Source organism: Procambarus clarkii, chromosome 38, assembly GCF_040958095.1.
Source record: "Procambarus clarkii isolate CNS0578487 chromosome 38, FALCON_Pclarkii_2.0, whole genome shotgun sequence".
In the NCBI taxonomy this organism is placed as follows: domain Eukaryota; kingdom Metazoa; phylum Arthropoda; class Malacostraca; order Decapoda; family Cambaridae; genus Procambarus; species Procambarus clarkii.
In genome coordinates this window covers 14213649-14241334 of record NC_091187.1, presented here as the reverse complement: position 1 = coordinate 14241334, position 27686 = coordinate 14213649, and the positions used below count along the sequence as shown (strand labels likewise).

Sequence of the window (27686 nt, the reverse complement as noted above, 5' to 3'; positions counted from 1 at the left end):
ATAAGAAATTACGTTGTTGTTTAAGATTCAGCTACTCGGAACAACACGTTCCAATTAGCACGGGCTATGGTGAGCCCGTAGTGAACTTACCTGGCACAGGAGCGGGGCTGTGTCCCTGAAGAAATTAGAGAGAGAAGATTAAGCCACCCAAAAGGTGGCTTGGGCATGAATAGCCCATAATTGGTGGCCCTTTTGAGCCATTTCCAGTATCAATAGATGATACTGGAGATCTGTGGAGGTGCGAATGCACCCTGCGTGACGGGAGATGTCTCCTTTGTGAATGTGTTAAGATGAAGATGAAGCCACCCAAAAGGTAGCACGGGCATGAATAGCTCGTAAGTGGTGGCCCTTCTGAGCCATTACCAGTATCAATAGAAGATACCGGAGATCTGTGGAGGCGCGACTGCACCCTGCGTGACGGGAGATGTCTCCCGTCGCTGTGAAGAAATTACTAATCTCGTTGGATTTATACCAGTACGGGGTCAGGTGCGATAACAAGTAGAATAAAGGGAATGGTCAGGGGGATAAATAGGGGATAATATGGGACGAAGCACATACAAAGATTAATCAGACGTAATGGGCCTATTATGTTGAGCAGTCTTTTGTGTTGGCATCGTTATGTTCCGGTCTTGTTCTTACACTCATGGTGGGTAGAGTAAATAGTTCCGTGATGTGGGTATTCATGGTGGCTTCTTCTATTCTTATGTGGATTGCTTCAAGAATTTGTAATCTTCTTACATCTTGGGTCAAAACGAACCATATATATCTCGAACCATGGACCCCACGCGTGTAAGGCTCTCTCTCTCTCTCTATTATATATATATATAAATATATATATATATAAATATATATATATATATAAATATATATATATATATAAATATATATATATATATATATATGAAGATACATCTTCATATATATATATATATATATATATATATATATATATATATATATATATGTATATATATATATATATATATATATATATATATATATATATATATATATATATATATATATAGGGACCCATAGGTACTGTAGGGACCCATAGCCTCAGAGATGAGAATAAAGAGTATTCAGAGAAGACACTAGATTCTCCATGAACGGTTGAGTATTTTCTTCTCCTAACCCCCTACTTTTTATTATTATATACAATATGATTTATTTTATTTATTTTATTACATTGTGTTACAGTTTACAGAAAACACACATATATAACAATCATTTTTCGAAGTCCTAATCCAGCTCTGCAGAGGCGGGGCATGTGGTCAAGATTCAGCAAGCACTTCCTCTCTGGACAGCAACACTGAGGCGCTGGGCAGGAAACTAACCATTCTTGGGTGTCTAGTTTCACCCACCTCCTTTAGGAACTTAAGTGCACATTTACCTCAGACCCCCAGGGTCTCAGAGCCTATTGGGATCAACCTGTAACAACGTTCTAGGTCCCTGTACTTATTAGTTTTCTGGGTCTCCCTGAAGGTGGCCACCCCGCCTCTCTCAGCAGTACTGAGGTAGATAGGTATCAACCAATGTAGACACACACGTGTAGTCCGACACGACCTGTCTACCTTCCCTCCATGGCTGAAAGGGTGACTCCATCTGGGCATTTTTGGATGTTGTCAGGTCTGCACAACTGAGGTTCCCTTTGTGCTGGACACCCAGCTGTAGCCAAACTTCTCTTGATGATGTCATTGACTGCTTCATGTCTGGCAATCTTTTCCTGTGACTTACGACAGATGAGACCATGACTGCCGTATTGGTTTGCCGACGCATAGCCGCAGATACACCGGTGTTCGGTGGAGACAGGGTTGACAAGGCGCAAGGCAACACCAATACTTACTGTAGGGTGCCCAAAGCAGAATTAAAGATAGCCAAGAAGAAGTCCCCAGCATGGGGAGCTTGCACAATGAGGAGGCGTGCTTTGTCCTTCTCAGTAGCTGTCTCCAGCATTGCTGAGGCAATGGGGTTAATGATAACTATTTATTATGTCAGGAGACAGGCAGCCTGTACTCACCTAGTTACCTAGGTGCTTGTGTATACATGTTAGGTTTATATCGAGGTTCCACAAAGGTCGAGCTACTAACTCCTCCCAGGATGCAACCATGCAACAAGCTGTCTAAGTCCCGGTTACCTATTTACTGCTAGGTGAACAGAGACATTTGGTGATAGGAAACGCCTCCAACCCCTTCTGTCCCGCCCGGGATTCGTACCTGGATATCACGATTGCGAATCGAGATCGACCCCGACTATCCTATTTGGCCTGTTTGCAGTCATTCGAAAAAGTTGGACACGGTGAAGAGCCTGCAAGAGTGTCAACCTGGCTGATTCCTTTAGCGAATTTGGGATCTTAAATCCCAATCTTTTGGGATTTAAGTCTCTTAATTAGGTCCTCTGGCAATATTTCTTTCCCTAATTCACTCGTAGCACTGATTGAAGATAAGAACACAGGCAATGCTATCTGTGTCGCCTTGCGTGTATCTATACCCCAGAGTCTAACTGGGAGCGTTGCTTGGTCACATTGGTTGCTTGGTCCCATTGGTTGCTTGGTCCCATTGGTTGCTTGGTCACATTGGTTGCTTGGTCGCATTGGTTGCTTGGTCCCATTGGTTGCTTGGTCCCATTGGTTGCTTGGTCCCATTGGTTGCTTGGTCGCATTGGTTGCTTGGTCGCATTGGTTGCTTGGTCCCATTGGTTGCTTGGTCCCATTGGTTGCTTGGTCACATTGGTTGCTTGGTCCCATTGGTTGCTTGGTCCCATTGGTTGCTTGGTCGCATTGGTTGCTTGGTCCCATTGGTTGCTTGGTCCCATTGATTGCTTGGTCCCATTGGTTGCTTGGTCCCATTGGTCATCTTTTAGGGAGAGGTTCAATGCTTTCACGGCTGTTGCTTTTAGGTGTGTGTTATTGTTGATTTTGTGGAACATATATATATTAGGTTGCAGTAAGTGTGATTTCTACACTCGTGCTTTTATACCAAACTTATAAACAAGTCGTTTTGATTTAACCATTTCCAGCGCCTCGGTCGTGTAGTGGTATCTGGAAGGAAATGAATATGAATTTTGAGAAATACAATTTGTATGGTAAACTTATACTTTTCATTCAGAATAATATATTGTTGTATGAGAGTACATCACTGGAAAACAAAAAAACATACTGATGGTATTTACAATTTAAGGATATGTTTATATGTATGTACTTAAGTATGTATTTATGAATGCATGTATGTATACTAGTTGCTGAGCCTATTGGGCTCTATCATATCTATATTTGAAACTGTGGATGGAGTCAGCCTCCATCACATCACTGCCTAATGCATTCCATTTGTTAACTACTGACACTGAAAAAGTTCTCTTTAATGTCTCTGTCACTCATTTAGGTACTAAGTTTCTACCTGTGTCACCTAGTGCGAGTGCCGCCCGTGTTAAACAGGCTGCATCTACCCTAACAGTTTTCCTGAGAATTTTGCATGTGGTAATCATGTCTCACAAAACTCTTCCGTCTTCCAGCAACGTAAGGTTTAATTCCAGTAGCCGTTTCCTCGTAACTCATTCTTGTCAGTTCTGGGACTGGTCTGGGACACATGGATTTTCTCTTAATTGGTCTTGAGCGTGACCCTGCTGGAGCCGCATACTCCAGGATGGGTCTGACGTATGTGATATAGAAGGTTCTGAATGATTCCTTACGCAAATTTCTGGCCAACCTAGCATATACGAATGAAGATATCCCATTGATGTGGACTTCAGGAGACAAGTTTGGTATGATATCGACCCCATATCTTTCTCGCTATCTAACTTCTGAAAGATTTCATCTCTCGTTTAGTTTCCATTTGTCCGGCCTCCTGCTCCCTATGCTAATGTTCCAGCCCGTCCTCCTAAGGTTCTACAACGTCAAGAAAACGGTCAATTTAAAGTGACCTTATCCTAAACACCCAGAGGACCCAAAACAGAAAACGGGACAGTTCGTTACTTTCGTGAGCCGCTTCCATTTTCTAGTACAATAATTTTTGGCCTTATGTAGCGCATACGATCGAAATGCGACGTTATTTGTAGGAGGACAGGTTGAATTTTCAGTAATTTGTATTTACTTGAGTTAAATTCAAGTAGCTATTTGATTGACCATTCTTTCACTTTGTTCAGGTCATCTTGTAGCCTCTTGCGCTCTTCTTGGTTTAAACCTTCTCATAATGTTTACATCATGAGCAAACATTGAGAAGAATGAGTCTATTCCGTCTGGAAGATCGTTATATATGAGAAACAGGAGAAATCCTAGAACTGAATCCTTCTTTTGTTTTGTCTAGTTTTTGTTGCCTGGTCTTAGAATTCTACTAACTTGTGATGGCAAGATTTACCATTCCTTCACCCGTGCTGGTCGTGTTTTGCAAAGTTCCTTCTCCAAATGTTCCATTAGTTTATGCTCACAATCTTCTACATTACCTAGCAGGGTATGCAAGTTAAGGACACCGGCATGTAATTCAATTCTTCGTGCTTGTCTCCATTTTTGTATGTTAAGATTACATTAGCTACCTTCCAACTTTCTGGTAGGTCTCCTGTTTCCAGTAGTTGACTAAACACAGCAGGAACTGGCACTCATACTCTTCTGTTCCCTCTTTTAGCATCCATGTGAGATTCTGTCTGGTTCAACAGCTTTTTCACAGCCAGTTCCAGCGGATGCTTTCTCACCTCATCTACGGTACTCTCAACTTCCTCCAGTGCTGCTTGGTATAACCCTCTCTCTCTTAGTTCAGGCACTTCTTCCTCTATTGTGAAGACCTGAAATGTCTTAACCTAAAAATTAACAATACTCAAATTATGAGTCGAGGAGATGGGAAATTCCTTCGTGTTCACATTGACGAGCTGAATATCCATTGCCATATATAAAATATAACCAAAAAGTTTATAAAACAGTATAGGCATTTTCTCCAAAGTCAGATACTGAGTTATCAACCCTGCACCCAGCGTTATTAACCACGTATTATTCAACGATTTACCTATAACTCACCTATGGTATCTGTGCAAGGGGATTTACTACACAAAATTTCCTCCGACTCCTAATTACGCAACATCAATCATCATCTAGAACACACTCCAGTCCATCTGTAACTGTAAAACTGTGAACTGCAGTGTTCATCCTGATCTTAAGTGCTTGCTAGAGGGCTGTAATAGAACCCATTGGGCACCCTCGGTAACTAAAAGACGGCCAATCTCCCTCTTCCTTAAAGCAGTTTATGTCTAGCTAGCATTATTGGGTAACGAAGGAGTTAGTTACCCAAACGTTACCATTCCTTTGGGTAACGAATGGACGTTTGAGCCCATTATGTGCTTCTGTAACCCTTTCCACTACCGCCCACAAGATGGGTATGGGGGGTGCATAATAAATGAACTAAACTAAACTAATGCCAGCACATCTCTCGATACAAAACCCACACCCTGACACACCCTTACAAATACAAACATACCCACTGTACCAAGTGACGTACCTCATAGCCCGGCTCATCTTCTCATAATTCATATAAGGATTGTTTTTCACCGCCCCCCACAGTTTGCCCGCCTTCTGCGGATCAACAAAGCGGAAGATCCCGTTTTCTTTGTCTTGCCATTCCACGACGGACGGGCATGTGGTAGGGTCGTGCAGGAGGCTGGAGATGAACTCCCAGATCTTAGGTATCTTCTTGGACATCAGGTGCTGCTTGTCCCCTTCTGTCACGCAACACAAGAGAGAGAGAGATGTAAGTTGTGGCTGCATGCTAGGAGCCTACTGAGAGAGAGAGAGAGAGAGAGAGAGAGAGAGAGAGAGAGAGAGAGAGAGAGAGAGAGAGAGAGAGAGAGAGAGAGAGAGAGAGAGAGAGAGATTATTATAAAGAGCTTAGCAATAAATTATAATTACATATGTAAACTATTATTCAATAAACTCTAGCCCGTCCCACTTTTGGGACCGGCATGTAGGCATCCTAGTAAGTTGTGTATGTATATGTATATATATATATGTATATGTATATATATATATATATATATATATATATATATATATATATATATATATATATATATATATATATGTTTCATTGAATATGACCGCATATTCTGTATTTATTATTTTCTGGTTTAGGGCTTCTATCCCTCTAACTATTTTCTTAGCATCAGGGCTTAATTGGAATAGGAGTTCTCCAAAACTCATTTTCGTACTTTTAAGGTGAAGAAAAGAAGTGATTTACTATAGAGTGTATTACACTTATTTGTATAATTTGCACGACGTTTCGAACCTCCATGGTTCATTCTCAAGTGAACAGATCTTACAATACTAGTTGATTTTATACCCGCATTAGGTCAGGTGATAATACAATGAAGGTGAAAACATGGGGGGATACATAAGGGATAAACATAGGGGCTGCAGAAGGCTTATTGGCCCATACGAGGCATCTCCTATCTAAACACAAAGATTAATCCAGTGTAATTGGCCTGTTATGTTGGACATTGTCTTCTGTGTTGGCATCGATATGTTCTTGTCTTGTCCTTACTTAAGACAAGGCCTTGCCTGAGAACACACTTGGGAAAGCTGCGACCTCCTCACCACCTGGTCGCTGGCCTCCGCAGCCCTCACTACCACCACCCAAGCCTGTAGTTACCACCAACAACACCCTGCTTCAGGGACTTCTACACCTCGCCGACAAGTTGGCGGGCAACGACGTCCACACCATCAACCGCAAATGGATTACCGACGGTGACCTCCCAGCTCCTCCAACAGCTGCCGGCTCGGCGTCCGAAGGTCCGACCCCGCAACACGCCACCCACCCTGGCTGCCCGTGCCAACGAAAACATCACATCCGAGGACGACGACGGACCACCCGAAACTCCCACAACCATTACCAGGAGGCTCTCCAGAGCCACCACCGACGTCGACGAGAATGGCCTTGCGACCAACGACGACGAAGACAAAAGTACTTGCCATGTGCTCTTCATTCCGGCCAGCTAGTTCAGTGGCAACGAACACACCAGAAGAAAATTGGCCCACATATATAACAAGAAAATCAGTCAGAGCAAATACCCTCACCCTATATATGTCCACGCCAACACCATGAACTCCTCTACTGACCTCACCATACTGAAGGATACCGCGACCCAGAATTCCACCGCAAATTCCCAAACGGACAAATGCAATTCCTCGAAAAGGAGGACGATGCTGATGGTACCAAACTACCGAGGTTGTTCTGTTCAAGTATAAAGTCCACATTAAACTGCACATTAACTGCCTTGCACATTAAACTGCAACCTGGCGACCAAGCCTCCTGCGGGTTATAAACTGCGAGCGACCATGAAGATTCCATCCATCCACAGGTCTACAGTATCAGTTAGTGGTACTGGTAATGGCTCCAAAGAGCATCCACTTACGGGCTATTCATGCCCGTGCCACCTTTTAGGTGGCTTAATCTTTATCAGTCAATCAATCGAACAATTATCAGTATAATTTCAACAGTGGTTCAGTACAGACGCTCGAGAGTTACCGCACATCTTCAACCTCAAGAATGTAGCACTCGACGTGTACAGTTCCTACCCGAAGACGCTTTAGCTTCGACACACAGCAGACAGCCAGACTCCGGCCGCCTCCAGCTTCGAGGCTCTCGTCCCGCATAGAGCTCCGCGACTCTGGCCTCACTCAACTCTGCTCCGCTCCAGGCTTCTACCACACTGCCAACAACCGACTGCTGTAACCATGACTACTAAATAAATATAGAAAACCACTAAACTCTGTGTATCTAATCAACCAAATAAACGTAACATAATCGTACGTTACAATACAAAAGTACTTATATTTGTGTAAAGCTTACATCTCTCCCACAGTCTCCTCTTGAGAGAAGAAAGGTACCTCGGGTAGGTGGAGGTACCGTATATAAACTGAAGGTATCGTACAGTAGGTGGAACACAAGCAGAGGCGCCACTATTGCACTCCTTACTGGAATGTGAAGTTACTGAAGCCCTGCGCATCAAAGTCAACATTAATCCAACGACAGCAGCTGCATTAGATGCATATTCCACAGCCACTACAGTGATTAGAAAAGCCGTTAAAGAATGGGACTCACTAGTGAACATTCTGCACCTACATCCGCCACCAAGATAATGTTAGTAAAACACAACTAAAACAGAAGCAAAAATAGAAACAGGGAAAAAAGGAGGAAACCCCACCTCCATTTAAAAATTTGACCCAAATATCAGAGTAACAAGGTTATCGCGTATAACCGAACTCAATTACGGGCTCACCATAGCCCGTGCTACATGGACATTTCGTTCTGAGTAACTAAATCTAAAACAACAACAACAACAACGAACAGTAGGTGCGGGTAGCGTATACTGTCTCGATGAGCAGGCGATGAGTCACAATAACGTGGCTAAAGTATGTTGACCAGACCACACACTAGAAGGTGAAGGGACAACGACGTTTCGGTCCGTCCTGGACCATTCTCAAGTTGATTGTGAATGGTCCAGGATGGACCGAAACGTCGTCGTCCCTTCACCTTCTAGTGTGTGGTCTGGTCAACTGTCTCGATTACTTACTTGGTTTAGGCGGCCTGCCAGGTTTTCGCTTTTGGGGTTTTTGGTTCTGTGTACCGGTTGTCAGCTTCCCCTCACCTGCAAAGTATAGTCGTGAGTTATGGGTAGGGAAAAATATCTCCTTGGGCAACGGTAAAGAAATATACCCGCTGGTGGAGGCCCCACTCTTTCCCGGGTAAAGCTACAACCTGAGAGAAGTATTTATCCTTCTACGTATAATTAAAATGGTGACCACATGAACAGGTCTATTAATATTCCCATTTTCGTGTCTAAGAGTAAGAGCGATATGTTAGTTAATTGGTTCAGAGTGAGCTTCAGGGTAAACAATCGCCGAACTATTCTGTCTGTTCTAATCATTCCGGTATAGGCATCTTTCTTCCGAAAACCTCTCCTGGCGTTCGTTATGCTACTTTACATAAACCACACCTGACCTGACCTTCACTGTGCTACCTTACACACACCACACCTGCACTGTGTTACCTTACACATATAACACCTGACCTGGCCTTGATATATATAATGCATTGTGCACTCCAAACCTCACGGGAGACATCTCCCGTCACGCAGGGTACAGTCGCTCCTCCACAGATCTCCAGTATCAGCTCTTGATACTGGTAATGGCTTAAAAAGGCCACCACTTACGGGCTATTCATGCCCGTGCCACCTTTTGGGTGGCTTAATCTTCATCAATCAATCATCTCCAAACCTGAACTAGTCTGAATAATTAGTTCACTAGACACCTCTCAGAGTACATATTCCTGGTCTATTATGGCTACCACTTACTGTTGTCAAAGGTCTCCAGCGTCTGAGGTAGAGAGGACGGCACTGACTTGCAGAGTATAGGGAATATCTTGTTGGAGGCTGTTGGCTTAGAGCGTAGCACGCTCGAAGCTTCGGCGTCCAGGGGGCGTCTCCTGGGGTCTGGATCCCTGAAATTCCACTCGTATGGTGCGTCGTACGAGTCCATGAGGGAGGGTGATGGTTGCTGGTGAAGGCGGCCCTCAGGGTCCATGAGGGAGGGTGATGGTTGCTGGTGAAGGCGGCCCTCAGGGTCCATGAGGGAGGGTGATGGTTGCTGGTGAAGACGGCCCTCAGGGTCCATGAGGGAGGGTGATGGTTGCTGGTGAAGGCGGCCCTCAGGGTCCATGAGGGAGGGTGATGGTTGCTGGTGAAGGCGGCCCTCAGGGTCCATGAGGGAGGGTGATGGTTGCTGGTGAAGGCGGCCCTCAGGGTCCATGAGGGAGGGTGATGGCTGCTGGTGAAGGCGGCCCTCAGGGTCCATGAGGGAGGGTGATGGTTGCTGGTGAAGGCGGCCCTCAGGGTCCATGAGGGAGGGTGATGGTCGCTGGTGAAGGCGGCCCTCAGGGTCCATGAGGGAGGGTGATGGTCGCTGGTGAAGGCGGCCCTCAGGGTCCATGAGGGAGGGTGATGGTCGCTGGTGAAGGCGGCCCTCAGGGTCAATGAGGGAGGGTGATGGTTGCTGGTGAAGGCGGCCCTCAGGGTCCATGAGGGAGGGTGATGGTCGCTGGTGAAGGCGGCCCTCAGGGTCCATGAGGGAGGGTGATGGTTGCTGGTGAAGACGGCCCTCAGGGTCTATGAGGGAGGGTGATGATTGCTGGTGAAGGCGGCCCTCAGGGTCCATGACGTAGGGAATTGGTTGGTGATGAAGACGGCCCTCAGGGTTCATGACGGACGGGACTATAAGGTCCAGAGAGACATTGTCCCAGCAGCACAATGCTTCTAGCCCGCTATCTGCAATATTGACATCAAATATTACAAAAACGCAACAAAGAATATTTCAAGTAAATTTTACTCTTTCCGAAATATTAAAATAATTTTTTGTTTGTTCCCACACACACACAACCTCAGTGGAAACTAGAAATTCATTATAGGGTCCGTGGATAGCCAAATAGCAAATTAATTATCCACTGAAAAGCACTGTAGTGAGTAATCCTTATACTCGCTCCATTATCTCATTATCTTAATGGCTTAACTAATTAGCACTTACTACACAAGCTATAATCCTATCCCTAATTACAGGTAACAGTTCTCACGTCCTCCTATCCTAGTAGAGAAAGGTGAGGGGTAGTCACCAATTATAAGGAAGCGATATGAGAATAGACAACCACGGGAGACATCTCCTGTCACGCAGGGTGCAGTCGCACCTCTACAGATCTCCAGTATTAGCTCTTGATACTGGTAATGGCTCAAAAGGGCCTCCACTTACGGGCTATTCATGTCCGTGCCACCTTTTGGGTGGCTTAATCTTCATCTCTCAATCAATCAATCGAATAGACAACAGTACAATTTCCAGTCAAGAATGTAGCACTCGGCGTAGGCAGTTCTAATCGTCTCCAAGACGCTACAGCTTCGACACAGAACAGGCAGCAGACTAGGACCGCATCCAGCTACAACGCTCTCCCACATAGAGCTCCGCGACTCCGGCCACACTCAGCTCTCTGCTCTGCTCCAGGCTTCGTCTCAACGTCTACGACACTGCTGTATCCAGGACTACTAAATAAATATGAAACCCACTAAACACTGTGTATCTAATCTACCCAACAACGTAACATAATCGTACCTTACAGCACAATCTTATGACAAATATATATCTTGGCGCGCGCGACGTGGCAAGTGGCAAGTAATGTACGACCACTCACAGCATTCCTTAATAATTGTTTGCGTAAGCTGGAGAGAAACCTTATGGTCAGTGTGTGACACCATTATCCATGACACCTATGCTGAGAATAGGTGCCATGTATAAAGGATAAATGTTATCTATTCTTTATCCAATATCCATGGATATTGGATAGAGAACAGTCAACTTCGAGGAAAAATCCGGAGTTGGAGCCCCTAAGGCAGTTCGTTGTTGACTTCAACCTCGTTCTGGCAGCTCCAGCGACGGCGCTGGAACCAAAACGTATTGCCGTTCGCCTTTCCATTGGGAACTTTCAGCAACGTGGAGCGGTCGAGGGACCTGCTGTATGGGTAACAGCTTCTCCTCTATTTCGTCCTACCCAGGCTTTGCGCCCTGGAGAGGTGGGTCACTCCAGCCTCGACAACCAGAGCACAACTCCATAGTATTTGGTCCACGGGAGACATCTCCCGTCACGCAGGGTGCAGTCGCACCTCCACAGATCTCCAGTATCAGCTCTTAATGCTGGTAATGGCTCAAAGGGGCCACCACTTACGGGCTATTCATGCCCGTGCCACCTTTTGGGTGGCTTAATCTTCATCAATCAATCAACTCCATAGTCTCCCGAGACTGATGGATGCCTTCCACTACTATGCTGAGAATGTCACATATATACGAGGGTGTAAACAAATAACTCAACCTACATGTATGAAAAGAAAGTGACGATATTTTGGGTCTGATCCTACAATTACTAAGCAAAACGTAATGTCTATATTCTTGGAAGAGTAACTCGGCAGGAGTGGGACATTTTAATTATTAAATTATAATTATATAAGTATATAAATTATAAGTACATACATTATAAATATACAAGTATATGAGTTATAATTGTAAGTATATAAATTATGAGTATGTAAATTATGGGTATATCAATTATGAACATATAAATATATAAATTATGAGTATATAAGTATATAAATTATGAGTAGAAATATATAAATTATGAGTATATAATTATGTAAATTATGAGAATTTCTTAAATGGTTGCGTTACAAAGGCTGCATCATGAGAAAGGTGAATATTAGGCCTAGGATGAGTAGTAGGCTATGGTGAGTGAGTAATGGGCTTTGGGTGACCTCGATAAGCCAAACAGGTTTTCTGTCCTCCCATTTGAATAGTAAATTAAGTTTCCGTGGCACAGTTGGCTGCATTGTCGATGCACAATTGGGGATCCAGGGTTCAATTCCCGTGCGGGATAGATATTTTTAATTTCGTTTCTTTTGACCTAATGGCTCTATTCACCTAACAGTAAACAGGCACCTGCTGTGTGTTTGTATCCCGGGGAGGATGCAAGGACCTTGGGGGGGAGGGGACCTTGATATTAGTAGTAGTAGGCATCCATCAGTCTCAGGAGACTATGGAGTTGCACTCTGGCGTCGGCCTGGTCTGGAGTGGCCTCACCAGGGCGCAAAGCCAGAGGGGGACCTTGATATAAGCCTAAGGTATATATATATATATATATACACAGGCTTCCTGTACCCGATAGCGGGAATTATTAGTAACCTACCTTGCCGATGCCGGAAGCGTTTTACAGAGTGTTGGGTGGGCGCTTGGAGCCACGCCAGCTTCTTGCCACAGGCTGTCGGCAGCCTTCGGGAGTGCAGCAACATCATTCCACCAGTCCAAACACCGGTTGGCAGTCACTTGGCTTCTGAGGATCATAGATAATCTCATGAATAAACGATAAGCAATACTGTACAGAGATAACAACGAAAGAAAGGATTAGAATAGGAAAAAGACAAATTAAATCGCAGCAACCTATTGTTTCTATGATAAAATTTTGAGGCTATTGAATGGGATCTAAGCCGTGTTTCTGGACTCCCATTATACACCATTTTCTCACAAATTTGATAAATTTACATTCCGGAAAAGACCTGGGTAAATACTAGTTTGGAATACAGTTTGTAGACTGATGGAACAAATTACTGGGTAATATCATACACGTGGGGTCGTGCGAGTGTTTCAAGTGTAGGTTAGACATATATAAGTGTAATATATATTTTGACTGGTGAAAGTCTAAGTTCCCTTCCAAGAGTCAATTATAATTGTCACTTCTATAATTATGCTCATAAAGATCTGACTAATCACCAGTTCCCAGCGATATACTTTTAGACTCAATGGTATCCTACCTACTAACCTCAATGAAGATTATATATAGTATTATATAAGAATATTCATAATTTTAGAAACTATATACTAAAAGAATATCCTAGGGCAGGGGAGGACAAACCTTTGGTACACGTGCCAAAGGTGGCACACCAAAGAACTTTTTTCTGGCACCTAAAACCCAGTGCTCACCTTTAAAATAATTAAATAAATAAAAATCCAACTGATATGAATTCCCTATTTTAACTTAATACAATACAATTTTACTAAGTAGAGCTATACCAAATAAAAAAAAATGCAATAAAGACACAAACACTGGACTGAGTAATAATAATAAGAAAAGGAAAGACACAAACACTGGACTGAGTAATAATAATAAGAAAAGGAAAGACACAAACACTGGACTGAGTAATAATAATAAGAAAAGGAAAGACACAAACACTGGACTGAGTAATAATAATAAGAAAAGGAAAGAAACATGGTATTTACAAGCCATTTGTCTCCGCGATATGCTAATGTATGCCTTCTAACCTTCTTGATATTCAGTTGTGTTCTCGCTCGGCCGGTGGGCACACGTCCATAGCCTCGTCCTCTACCACCGGTGTAGATAGGATAATTATGGTACAATTGCTGACGGTTTTGCTTACCCACGAATCTATTTTCATAAAAGTTGGTAGGTGTATGCAGATAGTGAATATTATACAAAGATTCTGAACTATGTAATTATTATGCATGTAGTGACTTGAGTTCCCCGTCCAACATGGATGATGAGCAGGTGGGTGATAACCCCACCATGCTAACACGGCGGTTGCTGCTCTCTCTCTCCCTTGTTGGGTTTGTACGGATAGAATATATGTATTATAATCAGTGATTTTGTTTTCACTTGCTACACACACATATATATTATATATATATATATATATATATATATATATATATATATATATATATATATATATATATATATATATATATATATATATATATATATATTATTAAATATGACCGAAAAAGTAAGATTAATAATTCTAACACGAATTTTTTCGATCTTTCTTATGTTTCTTTTCACTGTTGATGGTAATTAAAAAATCAATTCTCCAAAATTCATTTTTATTTCTAGTCTGACGCGACACTTGAACGCGTTTCGTAATAACTTATTACATTTTCAAAGACTTTTAGTTTACACACACACAACTATTACCTGCAAACACTAAACAGAGTTCTTACTATGCTATGATTTAAACAGATGATGATGATGATGATGAAGATTAAGCCACCCAAAAGGTGGCACGGGCATGAATAGCCCGTAAGTGGTGGCCCTTTTGAGCCATTACCAGTATCAAGAGCTGATACTGGAGATCTGTGGAGGCGCGACTGCACTCTGCGTGACGGGAGATGTCTCCCGGACCAAGTGGTGACCAGATGGTGATTTAAACAGCTTTCATTTTTCATTTTATACCAGCATTTTGGGTGAGGTGATATGTTATAACAGTTTTGGATGAGGTGAATAAAACTTTCAACACAGGATAGAACACGAAATAATGGGTATTGAAGGTAAGAATGGAAGTAATTGCAGAGGGCCTATTGGCCCATATTTCTTGATGCTTCTATATTGGAGCGGAGTCTTGAAGTGGGTAGAATATAGTTGTGCATTAATTGGCTGTTGATTGCTGGTGTTGACTTCTTGATGTGTAGTGCCTCGCAGATGTCAAGCCGCCTGCTATCGCTGATTTCTGTGTTGTTTGGTAAGATTTCTCTGGTGATGGTTTGGTTGTGGGAAGAGATTATATGTTCCTTAATGGAGCCCTGTTGCTTATGCATTGTTAAACGCCTGGAAAGAGATGTTGTTGTCTTGCCTATATACTGAGTTTTTTGAGGCTTACAGTCCCCAAGAGGGCATTTGAAGGCATAGACGACGTTGGTCTCTTTTAAAGCGTTCTGCTTTGTGTCTGGAGAGTTTCTCATGAGTAGGCTGGCCGTTTTTTTGGTTTTATAGTAAATCATACAACTGACGATTTACCCATTTACCCAAAAGCTACCCATTTCATTATGTATGAGGTCAATTTTTTTTTGAGTTAATATTAACGTAGATATATGACCGAACCTAACCAACCCTACCTAACCTAACCTAACCTATCTCTATAGGTTAGGTAAGGTTAGGTAGCCAAAAAGGTCAGGTTAGGTAGTCGAAAAAACATTAATTCATAAAAACTTGGCTTATTAGGCAAATCGGGCCTTGCATAGTAGGCTGAGAAGTGCGTTCTGGCTAATAGGTACGACATATATATATATATATATATATATATATATATATATATATATATATATATATATATATATATATATATATGGGTAGGAAACCTACCAACGTAGGGTCATAAGTTCATTTTTATTCGAATCATCATAGTAAAGTTAAACAGGCAGTATTTTCAGGAATATTTCTACGAGCTTTGAGGGTATGCAGCCCTGAGTTTTTTGACGAAGAGATTGCTAAAATATATGAAATTGGGAAGAGTTTACAATATCCTAAGAGGTTTTTGGATTTCTCGTTCGAAAAAGCCAAGCGTACGTTTTATAATCACGTCCCCAAGGCGAAACCAGAAATTATTAACTGATTGGTGGTACCTTATGCGAGTGGACTTGAAAAACTGTATCCGATTTTTAAGAAACTGAATATTAATTTGGTGTTCACTAATAGTGCGATCAAGTTCAATTTAATAAAAAAAAACTCCCCTGATACAGCAGGTTGTGTGTATTCGATTCCCTGCAATGAATGTGATTTTGTGTACCTAGGAGAAACAAGAAAGTCCTTACAATTGCGGTTGTCACAACATGCTTATAGTATTAGAACTCCCCAAACGTCTAGTGCATTCGGTCCGTCTAATTACCACAAGCTACCACAAACTACACAAACTTCAGAAAGCTTCCTGGCAATACGTTAGTAATGAATAAATATGATATATTTACTCATTATAATGTTGGTGCTGAATGTACAACACGAAAAAACATAATTTTAATCTGAAAAAGTATCTTTTTATAAAGAAATTAGACGAAAATAAAAAGCTGGTGACGCCAAATCAAGTCGACGATCCAAGCTTCGGTTAGGTTAGGTTAGGTTTTGTTAAGTTAGGTTAGGTTAGGATAGGTTAGGATAGGTTAGGTTAGGTTAGGTCAGCCTAACTTAATATATCATATTTATTCATTACTAACGTATTGCCAGGAAGCTTTCTGAAGTTTGTGTAGTTTGTGGTAGCTTGTGGTAATTAGACGGACCCAGTGCATTGTATCTGAACACAAGTTTATACGATCACACTATTAACTGGAACGGGGCGAAAAGCATTACCAATTGTGGTGGTTTCGTGGAACGGAATTTGATTGAGTCTGCTCTAATCAGTCAGTGTCCAAATCTTCTTAATGTTAGTACTGGTATGTACAAACTTGATCCATTTTTAAGTTATAATATTGCACAACAGTTTAAGAAAAAAACTCTGATAGAGAGGCTTACAATGTCTCATTACAATTTTATATTCATATATTGTGTGTTCATGAGGCTTTTCTTAATCTTTCATCCTTATTCTTTGACCGCTTAATCCTCTTTGACCATTCTAAGCTAAGCTATACCTGTTTCGGGTTAATTCTTTCCCTAGGGATGGGTTGGTCAGGTTCCAGGTGTTGGCCTGTATCCTCTCTCTCTCTTCCCTTAGTCAATCTGGTATTGACAAAGGCTTTAACAGGCCGAAACGTTCACTTCCTTTCGCATTTCTCCGTGGATTTTCCGCATAAAAATTATCAGTGTTTTGTGATCGTCAATTGCATATTATATATATATATATATATATATATATATATATATATATATATATATATATATATATATATATATATATATATATAATTTTTAAGCATCCGTCAGTCTCAGGAGACCATGGGGTTGCGCTCAGGTTGTCGATTTGGAGTGGCCTTTCCTGGGCACAAAGCCAGGGTAAGGTTGATATGGGGGGGGGGGGGGAAGAGAAGCTGTCACCCATGCAGCAGATCCCCCCTCTTCACGGCGCCGAAAGTCTCCAAATGGAAATGTAAACGCCAATACGATTGGTTCCAGCGCCGTCACAGGAACTGTCAGAACGAGGTTGAAGGCAACAACGGAGCTGGAGTCCTAGGGGCTCCAGCTCCAAAGTTTACCTCGAAGTTGATAAAAAAAGAAGGCACAGGGACTCCAAACCCGGAGACTGTCGTGGTCGGGGCCGGAGAAGAACCACCCCAGCAAGGGCAAGAACGACCCCAGCCTCCTGAAGCAGAGCCTGGGCCGCACGAGCCCCAGAAGGTGGACGTCTGAGCCCCGTACCTACGGCTTCCTGAGAGAGAGATCGTCACAGCCCCCTTTCACCCGAGGACGGTTTCCCTCATGACCCAACAGAAGGAAGAGTAATAATTAGTAATTGTAACAATTAATTAATTATTATTAGTATAATAATGATAATATAACACTATGCACCTTGGCGTACCTGGTACCTTAACCGCTAGACCACATTGACTGTACAAAAATCTTGGTAGTCGTGGGACTATTTATCCAAGATCCGACAACGCTCAGTGGTCAACTTAGGCATAGATATTTCATCGAATCATCTCACTTGGAGGGGCCAAATATATATATATATATATATATATATATATATATATATATATATATATATATATATATATATATATATAATGTACCTAGTAGCCAGAACGCAATACTTAGCCTGCTATGCAAGGACCGATTTGCCTAATAAGCTAAGTTTTACTGAATTTATATATTTTTGGTAATTTTTTCTTATGAAATGATAGAGCAATCCATTTCATTATGTTTGAAATAATTTGTTTTAATTTGAGTTAAAACTAATGTAGATATATGACCGAACCTAACCAACCCTACCTAACCTAACATATCTTAACTTAACCTAAACTAACATAACTAAGTCAATAATTTATAAGGTTATTATAATATACTAATAATAATTCAAATAAACCAATTGGAAACAATATTTTGAAAATAAAGAAAATCTCTCGGCCTATTAGGCAAATCGGGCCTTGCATAGTAGGCCGAGAAGTGTGTTCTGCCTACTAGGTACGACATTATATATATATATATATATATATATATATATATATATATATATATATATATATATATATATATATATATATATATATATATTATATATATATATATATATAAAGATATATATATATAAAGACGGAATGTCTGTCTGTCAGTTCAAAGAATGAGGGCTGACTTAATTAACCCTTGTTTGGTGGATATCTGAGACACTAAATGTATTACTCATAAGGAATTAAGAACTAATGCAACAATATCTTTAATTTTCTTTTCTTTCATTGTGCTTTAACTAAATCAAAATGTTGTGATTGTTCACTGTAATGTATTGGGAAAACTTGTAAAACTTATGGCTGAGTGATCTGATATAAATAACAACTAAAAATTCAGAATTATTGTTTACTCTTTTGCTGATGTTCAAAACTGCAGCTTTAAAGTGTGTGGTCGTATATGTCAGTGAGAATTACACTTGAAAGATAATAAATAATATCCACACTATCATCAGTGTAGATTACCTTTCAGTAAAAATCCCGTCACTTAAATTTATTCTTTCTTGTACATGACTTAAAATAATTTATCTTAGAATAGTCTTTAATTTTACCACTCTATAGTAATTTTTAATTATTTGAAAAGGTTTTCACAATATTTAAAAGACACGAAATATTAATATGTTCCCCAAAATTTCGGTTGACACGTGAGAAACTGTTGAAAAAAAATGTGAGGATTTGGGCTCTCTGACTTAAAAAGTTTACCCACCACAAGTACGGCTAACAGGATTGGCTAACAGGATTGGCTAACAGGATAGGCTAACAGGACAGACTAACAGGATAGCCAAAACTAATATCATTTCAGTGAAACAAAGCAGCAGTGACATTAAATGGGGGGTAGTAGGCATCTTTTGGACGCACGTGGTCACACACATGTGTTGACCTCATTCATGGACTGCATATTGCCAGCACTCAACTTAGCAGTTGTCAATAGCAGCGTCAACACTGCCCGCAGATGTGCATCTTCGTCCAAGTGTTTTTATACTCCTACAGGCAGACGAACTTGAGCAGCGGCGCTGCACACGCTATAGCTAGCTCGTGGCCCATCGGAGAATATTTATAACCTTATAATTAAACAAAGAAAAGGGCCTACCTGTTTTGGTCTGTATTCCTCCCCACTACAAGAGAGCTACAGCCACAGCTAAATACCAATAATATATCCATCAGTCTCAGGAGACTATGGAGTTGTGCTCAGGTTGTGGGTCTGGAGTGGCCTCTCCAAGGCACAAAGCCAAGATAGGTTGATACGGGGGAGAAGCTTTCACCCCATGCAGTAGGTGACAGCTGCATGTAGTATAATATGATATATGTACAATAAAAAGAAACTGCTAGGACTTCATTCAAAGTCTTTTATTATCTTCTTCGAGGCTATGGGGCCCCATATTATTACCAGAGATGGTGCCCAACTTACGAACTGTCCGACCCAATGATCTGACGAAAGGGAAGTCTGGGAAGACGAAAACCCAATTTACACATTACAAAATAATATGAAAACTAGCGGCTTACACAAATACATGTTTTCTAAGCAACAGTAGGTCAAGTTAGGTGGGTGGCTGGAGTTGGTACGTTTCTGGTTAGGTTAGTACTGTGCATTTTGAATGTTGTACAAAGTGAACGGCCTGCTTAAATAATCGTGATCGTATTTCAAGAGTGCAAACGGCACTTCACATAAGAAGTGGGATCACTAACTACCACTTAATCAAACGCTTAGCTACATATAGCCTATGCTCCATTACATATGGAAATAAGTGACAATTTTCGTTTAAAATTTTATCACATGCAACCCCATTTCTCGCTTAAGAATTCGGTCATTTCCAAGATAACCGGTCGAGGGGCATGCAAACAGAATAGAGAGTAGTTGTAACGAGTGAAGAGGGAACCTGTTCTCCCAAATAATGCATCGCATTTTGATGCGTAAATCCCCAACGTAGAAAATGGGAACCTGTCTCATGCATAAATCCCCAACGTAGAAAATACAGTGTACTACGAATCACAGCGACGCACAACCATGTTTTCTATCCTTGAGCCGATTAGGTTAGGAACATGTCTTTTTTTTCTACTTTTTTTTGGTTCGTTGTGGCAGCTCAAGAGGCCTGCCTGGAAGAGCCTGTATCGAAATCTGGGCAAACGACGTACATTGATGGAATTTAGGACCAACATGGATCACCTTGATATAACGTCGATTAAACAGTAATCCAGCCTTGATTAAACGTTGATCAAACTTTACCGGAGCATGTTTTGCCAGGTGGAGTCCGTTCGCGACGCCTACACTGTCGACGGACTCGACAGTGTAGGCTACACTCAACTCTCCTACACCAGGAAAATTCCTTAGTGACGTACACTGCTTTGAGACACACACCTTATCGCTAACGTTTGGGTACATGGTCATGAGATAGGTAAGTATGCAGCTCATCCTTCTAGTTTGGCGGTATTTGTAGTAACGATGAGGACCATAGTACATATATAGACGTACAACGCAATTAGAAAATATAAATCGGCACTATTGACGGGCTCACCATAGCCCGTGCTACATGGAAATTTTAGTTCCTAGAAGCTAAATCTAAAACTAAAAAACTGAATCTAAAATCTAAGATTCAATAGTACAGCGGTACTATTGATTTTGGACAAACAGGAAAACATTTTATATTTATGTTGCATAGACAAACTAAACTAATCTAACCTTCCTAAGCTTAATACACGATATTTGGGGCCTAATATAGTACATATGTGTGCTATATTAGGCCTTGGAATATTTAAGTTTGTTTATAGCCTCATTTTTATCGAACTATAAAGTAAATAGTACAAAATCTAATTGCTTAATACGTAAATGTTTGTACTTTGGTGCACAAAGTTATAAAAACTACTACCTAAAACCGAGGATGGGTTTGAAGTATGAGACTTAATTGCAGGCAGTGCAAGCTTAATATAACCAAGCTCGGGATACCTGGTAGTTAGGATTTTGGGTAATATTCTTCCCTTATAAAATACTTGGATATTTCTTGAACATTGGCAACAGAGTTGTCTAAAATCTAGAGTTTTTATCACGTTCCTGTGCATAATGATATAATGTTTGTGAATAGTTTTGAAGTCATAGTTTACATTTGGAAAAATTTACCTGAATAGGTGGTGCAAACTTCCAGAGGTACTTGTAGATGAGCCTAAGTAGCAACTTCTAGATGTCGCTACAGCAACGTCTAGAAGTATTTTAACGTAATTGGATGATCCTGATCCATATACATATACATAGACGATAAGGGATATGTACACCGTTAGGTATATTTAGCACTACGGTATAAAAACACCGAGTTTATTTTAGTCCTATACAATGTTGAAGACAAAAATATTCCTGTTATTCATAGGCCCTTAAGAACTCTTCCGTGGTTGATAGGCTTTAGTCCAACATCTAACTAAAGACAGACAATAAGATTCTTTGACCCTTTCTAACTTAAATATTTTCCAAATTATTTCTTGCAAAGTATAACTATTTGATTACTTTATCACAAATTTTATCTTAAGTAACTTGATGAAACAACTGTATACAACTTTAAAAATAATAATGACCCTCACAAAAAAATATCCCACATAAACTATAGATACCCCTCATGAAACAAATACACAGATAACCCTCATGAAACAAAGACACAGATATCCCTCACAATATAATAGTACCCTTTACAAAAATTACTGTAATTTAGATATCAAAGAAAACGAGAAAAGAGTTTAAACCGGATGTTTACATAAGGCAGCTCTGGAAGGATTTCTGCCATCACCAGGCTTCTTGGTCTAGGGGTGCCTAACACTAGATGGGACTTCTGGCCAAGATTTGTCTTGATAGATGGGTCCAGTGAGCTACACTTAGTGTCCTAGATGGTAGTAATGAGAAACATCTGGCCTCCCCTAAATTGGACCAATGAGCAACAGTAGCCTCGTAGATGGGACCTAGTTAGAAACATTTAGCCTCTTAGATGGGACCAGTGGGCAACCTGAGCCTCCTAGATGGGACCAGTGGCCAACATTAACCTCCTAGATGGGACCAGTGGACAACATTAACCTCCTAGATGGGACCAGTGGGCAACATTAACCTCCTAGATGGGACCAGTGGGCAACATTAACCTCCTAGATGGGACCAGTGGGCAACATTAACCTCCTAGATGGGACCAGTGGGCAACATTAGCCTCCTAGATGGGACCAGTGGGCAACATTAGCCTCCTAGATGGGACCAGTGGGCAACATTAGCCTCCTAGATGGGACCAGTGGGCAACATTAGCCTCCTACCTTGAGGTTACCTTGAGGTGCTTCCGGGGCTTAGTGTCCCCGCGGCCCGGTCGTCGACCAGGCCTCCTGGTTGCTAGACTGATCAACCAGGCTGTTGGACGCGGCTGCTCGCAGCCTGGTTGATCAGGTATTCTTTGGAGGTGTTTGTCAAGTTCTCTCTTGAACACTGTGAGGGGTCGGCCAGTTATGTCCCTTATGTGTAGTGGAAGCGTGTTGAACAGTCTCGGGCCTCTGATGTTGATAGTTCTCTCTCAGAGTACCTGTTGCACCTCTGCTTTTCAACGGGGGTATTCTGCACATCCTACCATGCCTTCTGGTCTCATGTGCTGTTATTTCTGTGTGCAGGTTTGGGACGAGACCCTCAATTATTTTCCACGTATAGATTATTACGTATCTTTCCCGCCTGCGCTCAAGGGAATACAGATTTAGGCTCTTTAGTCGGTCCCAGTAGTTTAGATGTTTTACTGAGTGGATTCTAGCAGTAAAGGATCTCTGCACGCTCTCCAGTTCAGCAATTTCTCCAGCTTTGAAAGGTGCTGTCATTGTGCAGCAGTACTCCACTCTAGAGAGCATAAGCGTTTTGAAAAGTATCATCATCGGTATAGCATCTCTAGTGTGAAAAGTTCTTGTTATCCAACCTGTCATTTTTCTTGCAGTTGTGACAGCTACTTTATTGTGTTCTTTAAAGGTAAGGTCTTCCGACATGAGTACACCCAGATCCTTTACATTGCCTTTTCGTTCTATGTTATGATTTGCCTGAGTTTTGTACGTGGTTTCCGTTTTTATATTTTATTTTTTTCCGTAGCGCATGAGCTGGAACTTATCTTCGTTAAACACCATAATATTTCCTAGATGGGACCAGTGAGCAACATTAGCCTCGTAGATGGGACCTAATAAGAAACATTTAGCCTCCAAGATGGGACCCAGCGAGAAATATTTGGCCCTCTAGATAGAACCAATGCAAACATTTTGGGACCTGCCTCATGAAATTAACCCAATTAACTTAAAAATCATGCCAGCTAATCATCGGATTAATTATACGATATCAGTCGTACTCATATAATTACGATTAATGAGCAATTTGTTTAAGTGAATTACATAATCGAATTTGAGATAAGAAATAATCTGGTGTTATATAATACCGTGTGGTGTAGTGGTTAGCGCCCTCACCTCACATACCCGAGTCAAGGGTTCGAGCCCCTTATTGAGACGGACGATTGGACACCGATTTTTAACTGTTCGCCCCTGTTCATCCAGCAATAATTGGGGGGACCTAGTTATAAACCCGATCGTGTTCCAGGGAAAACTTTCAGGATAAGGTTTACTATGAGCTATTGGAAAGGAAAGCTCTCAGCCTGCTAACAGGAGTCAGCAGTCATCTGCTCCTGTACCCACCTGTGTGTAAAACTAGTAGGGTAAGGCTTACCATGAGCTATGGGAAGGGAAAGCTCTCAGCCTGTTAACAGGAGTCAGCAGTCATCTGCTCCTGTACCCACCTGTGTGTAAAACTAGTAGGGTAAGGCTACCATGAGCTATGGGAAGGGAAAGCTCTCAGCCTGCTAACAGGAGTCAGCAGTCGTTGGCTCCTGTACTCCCCTGTGTGTAAAACTAGTAGGGTAAGGCTTACCATGAGCTATGGGAAGGGAAAGCTCTCAGCCTGCTAACAGGAGTCAGCAGTCATCTGCTCCTGTGCCCACCTGTGTGTAAAACTAGTAGGGTAAGTCTTACCATGAGCTATGGGAAGGGAAAGCTCTCAGCCTGCTAACAGGAGTCAGCAGTCATCTGCTCCTGTGCCCACCTGTGTGTAAAACTAGTAGGGTAAGTCTTACCATGAGCTATGGGAAGGGAAAGCTCTCAGCCTGCTAACAGGAGTCAGCAGTCGTCTGCTCCAGTACCCACCTGTGTGTAAAACTAGTAGGGTAAGGCTTACCATGAGCTATGGGAAGGGAAAGCTCTCAGCCTGCTAACAGGAGTCAGCAGTCGTCTACTCCTGTACCCACCTGTGTGTTAAACTAGTAGGGTAAGGCTTACCATGAGCTATGAGAAGGGAAAGCTCTCAGCCAGCTAACAAAAGTCAGCAGTCGTCTGCTCCTGTACCCACCTGTGTGTAAAACTAGTAGGGTAAGGCTTACCATGAGCTATGGGAAGGGAAAGCTCTCAGCCTGCTAACAGGAGTCAGCAGGCGTGTGCTCCTGTACCCACCTGTGTGTAAAACTAGTAGGGTAAGGCTTACCATGAGCTATGGGAAGGGAAAGCTCTCAGCCTGCTAACACGAGTCAGCAGTCGTCTGCTCCTGTACCCACCTGTGTGTAAAACTAGTAGGGTAAGGCTTACCATGAGCTATGGGAAGGGAAAGCTCTCAGCCTGCTAACAGGAGTCAGCAGGCGTCTGCTCCTGTACCCACCTGTGTGTAAAACTAGTAGGGTAAAACTTATAGGAAGAAAGCTTCCCATAGCCAACTAACAGGAGTCAGAAGTTATCTGCTGCTGTACAACACTATGGAAACAAAAAGAGCCTATACGAGTTTTGTTTACATTGATCAGTTCACACATTTCAGTACAAAATATTTTGTTACCGATAGAGCTATTATGAAGGTAAAATATTCAGTTGATGATGCACCTGGCATGCAGGAGGGAATGTTTTCACCCTGTGGCGAGTCCCACCTTGTCCACAGGATATCCTGTGCTGATACCAGCAAAGAGCCAGCATCCCTTGTTGTTTAATTGGCTGCTAGGTTGCTACGAGATGAGCAAGCATTCCTTCACGTTAATTATCTCCTAAGTATGTTCATGCACACTAATATGAGGTGGTAATGATCACTAGAGGCGAAAGAGGCTTTTTATATCTCCTTACATATATTATTCTTAATATACATATTGCCATCAACATGCATATTTGTGAGCAAATCCGCAGGAGCCGTGATGAGGGTTCGAACCAATGTGCTGGGTACATGGTACATGTACAGCCCAGGTACATGGTCAAAACCATGTCGTTACGTAGTTGTCCAGAGCGTGTGCCTGGTAACATCCAGCACATTGGTTCGAATCTTCATCACGGCTCCTACGGATTTGCTCATCGATGCCTCACGATAACGTGATTACTCTCTATGTCCATTAGTCGTATCATACATATTACTAACAATAGTTCTTTTGTGATATATATCATCACTGCTTGGCGCCTTCCACAGTGTTCATACACATGTACACTTCTAGCACAACGTACACACGCATGTACACTTCTATCAAGTAATCAAGTAGGTTTATTGAGATAATATAATACATCTTAAAAGGATAGAGTAGCTTTAGCTATTTCTACCCTCGTCTATTTAAGGTCCAAGAGGCTCAAATCCATACAGTACACATATATTAATCATATTTAACATTTTACATTCCAATAGTAATCAAATTGTATACTGTGAGGTGTCTTATTGATTACGTTGTATCTGTCATTTCTTATTTTGGTTCAAGTTCATGTACGTCTATTGAGACAATAAAATACATCTTAAAGAGATAGAGTAGCTTAGGCTATTTCTACCCTTCTCTATTTCAAGTCCCTCAAGAGGCGCACAAATCCAGTGAGTACAAACCCACAAATCACAATACAACAATCACATTTAACATTGCAGGTTAATATAGTAAACACAGCATATAAGTGTTACACTCTTGGGGCAACATGCTTGTAACTCCTAAGTATTCTGTCTATCATACCATTATCACACATCCAAACAATTTGTTGTTGTACACTACTTATTAATAGCTATAGAAATAAGGAAAAAAGTTGACGCTCAAATACATAATGATTTAAAGTGTCGGGGTGCGGCATACTACATAATTTACACTCCTTATCTTTTTCACTGACGTCAACACCGTATTGTCAGAAATATCTGTATCCTACTCTTAACCACATGTAAATTGAATCCTTCCAAGTAGACTTTTCTCTACCGTAAGTGAAGGACGAATTTGTATTTATTATTACATAATGTTTAATTAAGTGTGTTACTGCTGTCCACCATTGCCATTCTCTTAACTTTTTCTTCATCACCTTAGATCATCTTGAATCTTTATTTGTTTCAAAGCTTTCTGACATACAATATCGACAAGAGTTTTTTCCGAGGCTCTCTTCGCTATCTCGTCAATTGCCTCATTCAACAGTATTCCCACATGTGAAGGATCCACATGAATCTTACTTTATACCCATTTTTTTTTATAATGTCTTAACATTCTCTCTACACTCGTTCACAATATTGTGGTATACTGGTCGTCTGCTATTTAAAGATTTCATTGCTCCTCTACTGTTTATAAGGAAACAGGCACTTTTTACCACATTTGACTACTTCCTGTAATGCTAATACAGCTTGGAGTTCAGCCTGCGTTGAAGAGACATTGTCAGTTAAGCGGCGTCCAATAACAGTATCTACAGTGCCGATGTCAGTGTACTCCCTGATCAAGACTCCACATCCTGCCTTTCCATCCCTAATTACTGAACCATCAGAAAATACATGTAGAGTGTTTTCTATAAGTAATTTTCCAATTATAGAATCATATGTTGCCCTCAACTCTCCTATCTCATACATACTTTTTTCTTTTGCAGGGGAATAATTACTACATCTACGTTACAATGTTCCCATGGTGGTGTGAATTGTCTCTTAGGCAAATCAATATATTCTGGAGTAACATCATGCTTTATAACATTAGAACATAAGGTTCTCATATATATGTTATCTTATTATACTTTAACATAAATTGTTCATTACTTCCCACCTTCTGAACTGAGAGGATTAATTTACTAACTTCCCCACCTTTCATTAATCTAATGACAGAGGCTACATTTATCTCTGAAATTCTATCTCCAATACTTTTCAGATTCTTCACTTTTCACTACTCCCCATCTGTTTAACATAGCTAACTAAATCCTGCAT

At 41.4% G+C, this 27686-nt stretch overlaps 1 protein-coding gene across 2 annotated transcripts in view; it reads right to left on the bottom strand.

Annotated features, from left to right (window-relative positions):
* Positions 1-1166: 1166 nt before the first annotated feature.
* Positions 1167-27686, bottom strand: part of LOC138349473 (ecdysone-induced protein 74EF-like) — a 31968-nt gene continuing 5448 nt past the window's right edge. The window contains exons 2-6 of one of the 2 annotated variants that reach the window (XM_069337748.1): positions 12750-12893; positions 9331-10299; positions 8551-8625; positions 5481-5700; positions 1167-3040 (exon numbers count right to left, since the gene is read on the bottom strand). In XM_069337748.1, the coding sequence (XP_069193849.1) occupies positions 2959-3040; positions 5481-5700; positions 8551-8625; positions 9331-10299; positions 12750-12855 (1452 nt within the window). In that variant the 5' untranslated portion in view covers positions 12856-12893 and the 3' untranslated portion in view covers positions 1167-2958. Of the gene's footprint in view, positions 3041-5480; positions 5701-8550; positions 8626-9330; positions 10300-10774; positions 10911-12749; positions 12894-27686 lie in introns of those variants that run through there. The other variant, XM_069337749.1, reaches the window with a different exon arrangement.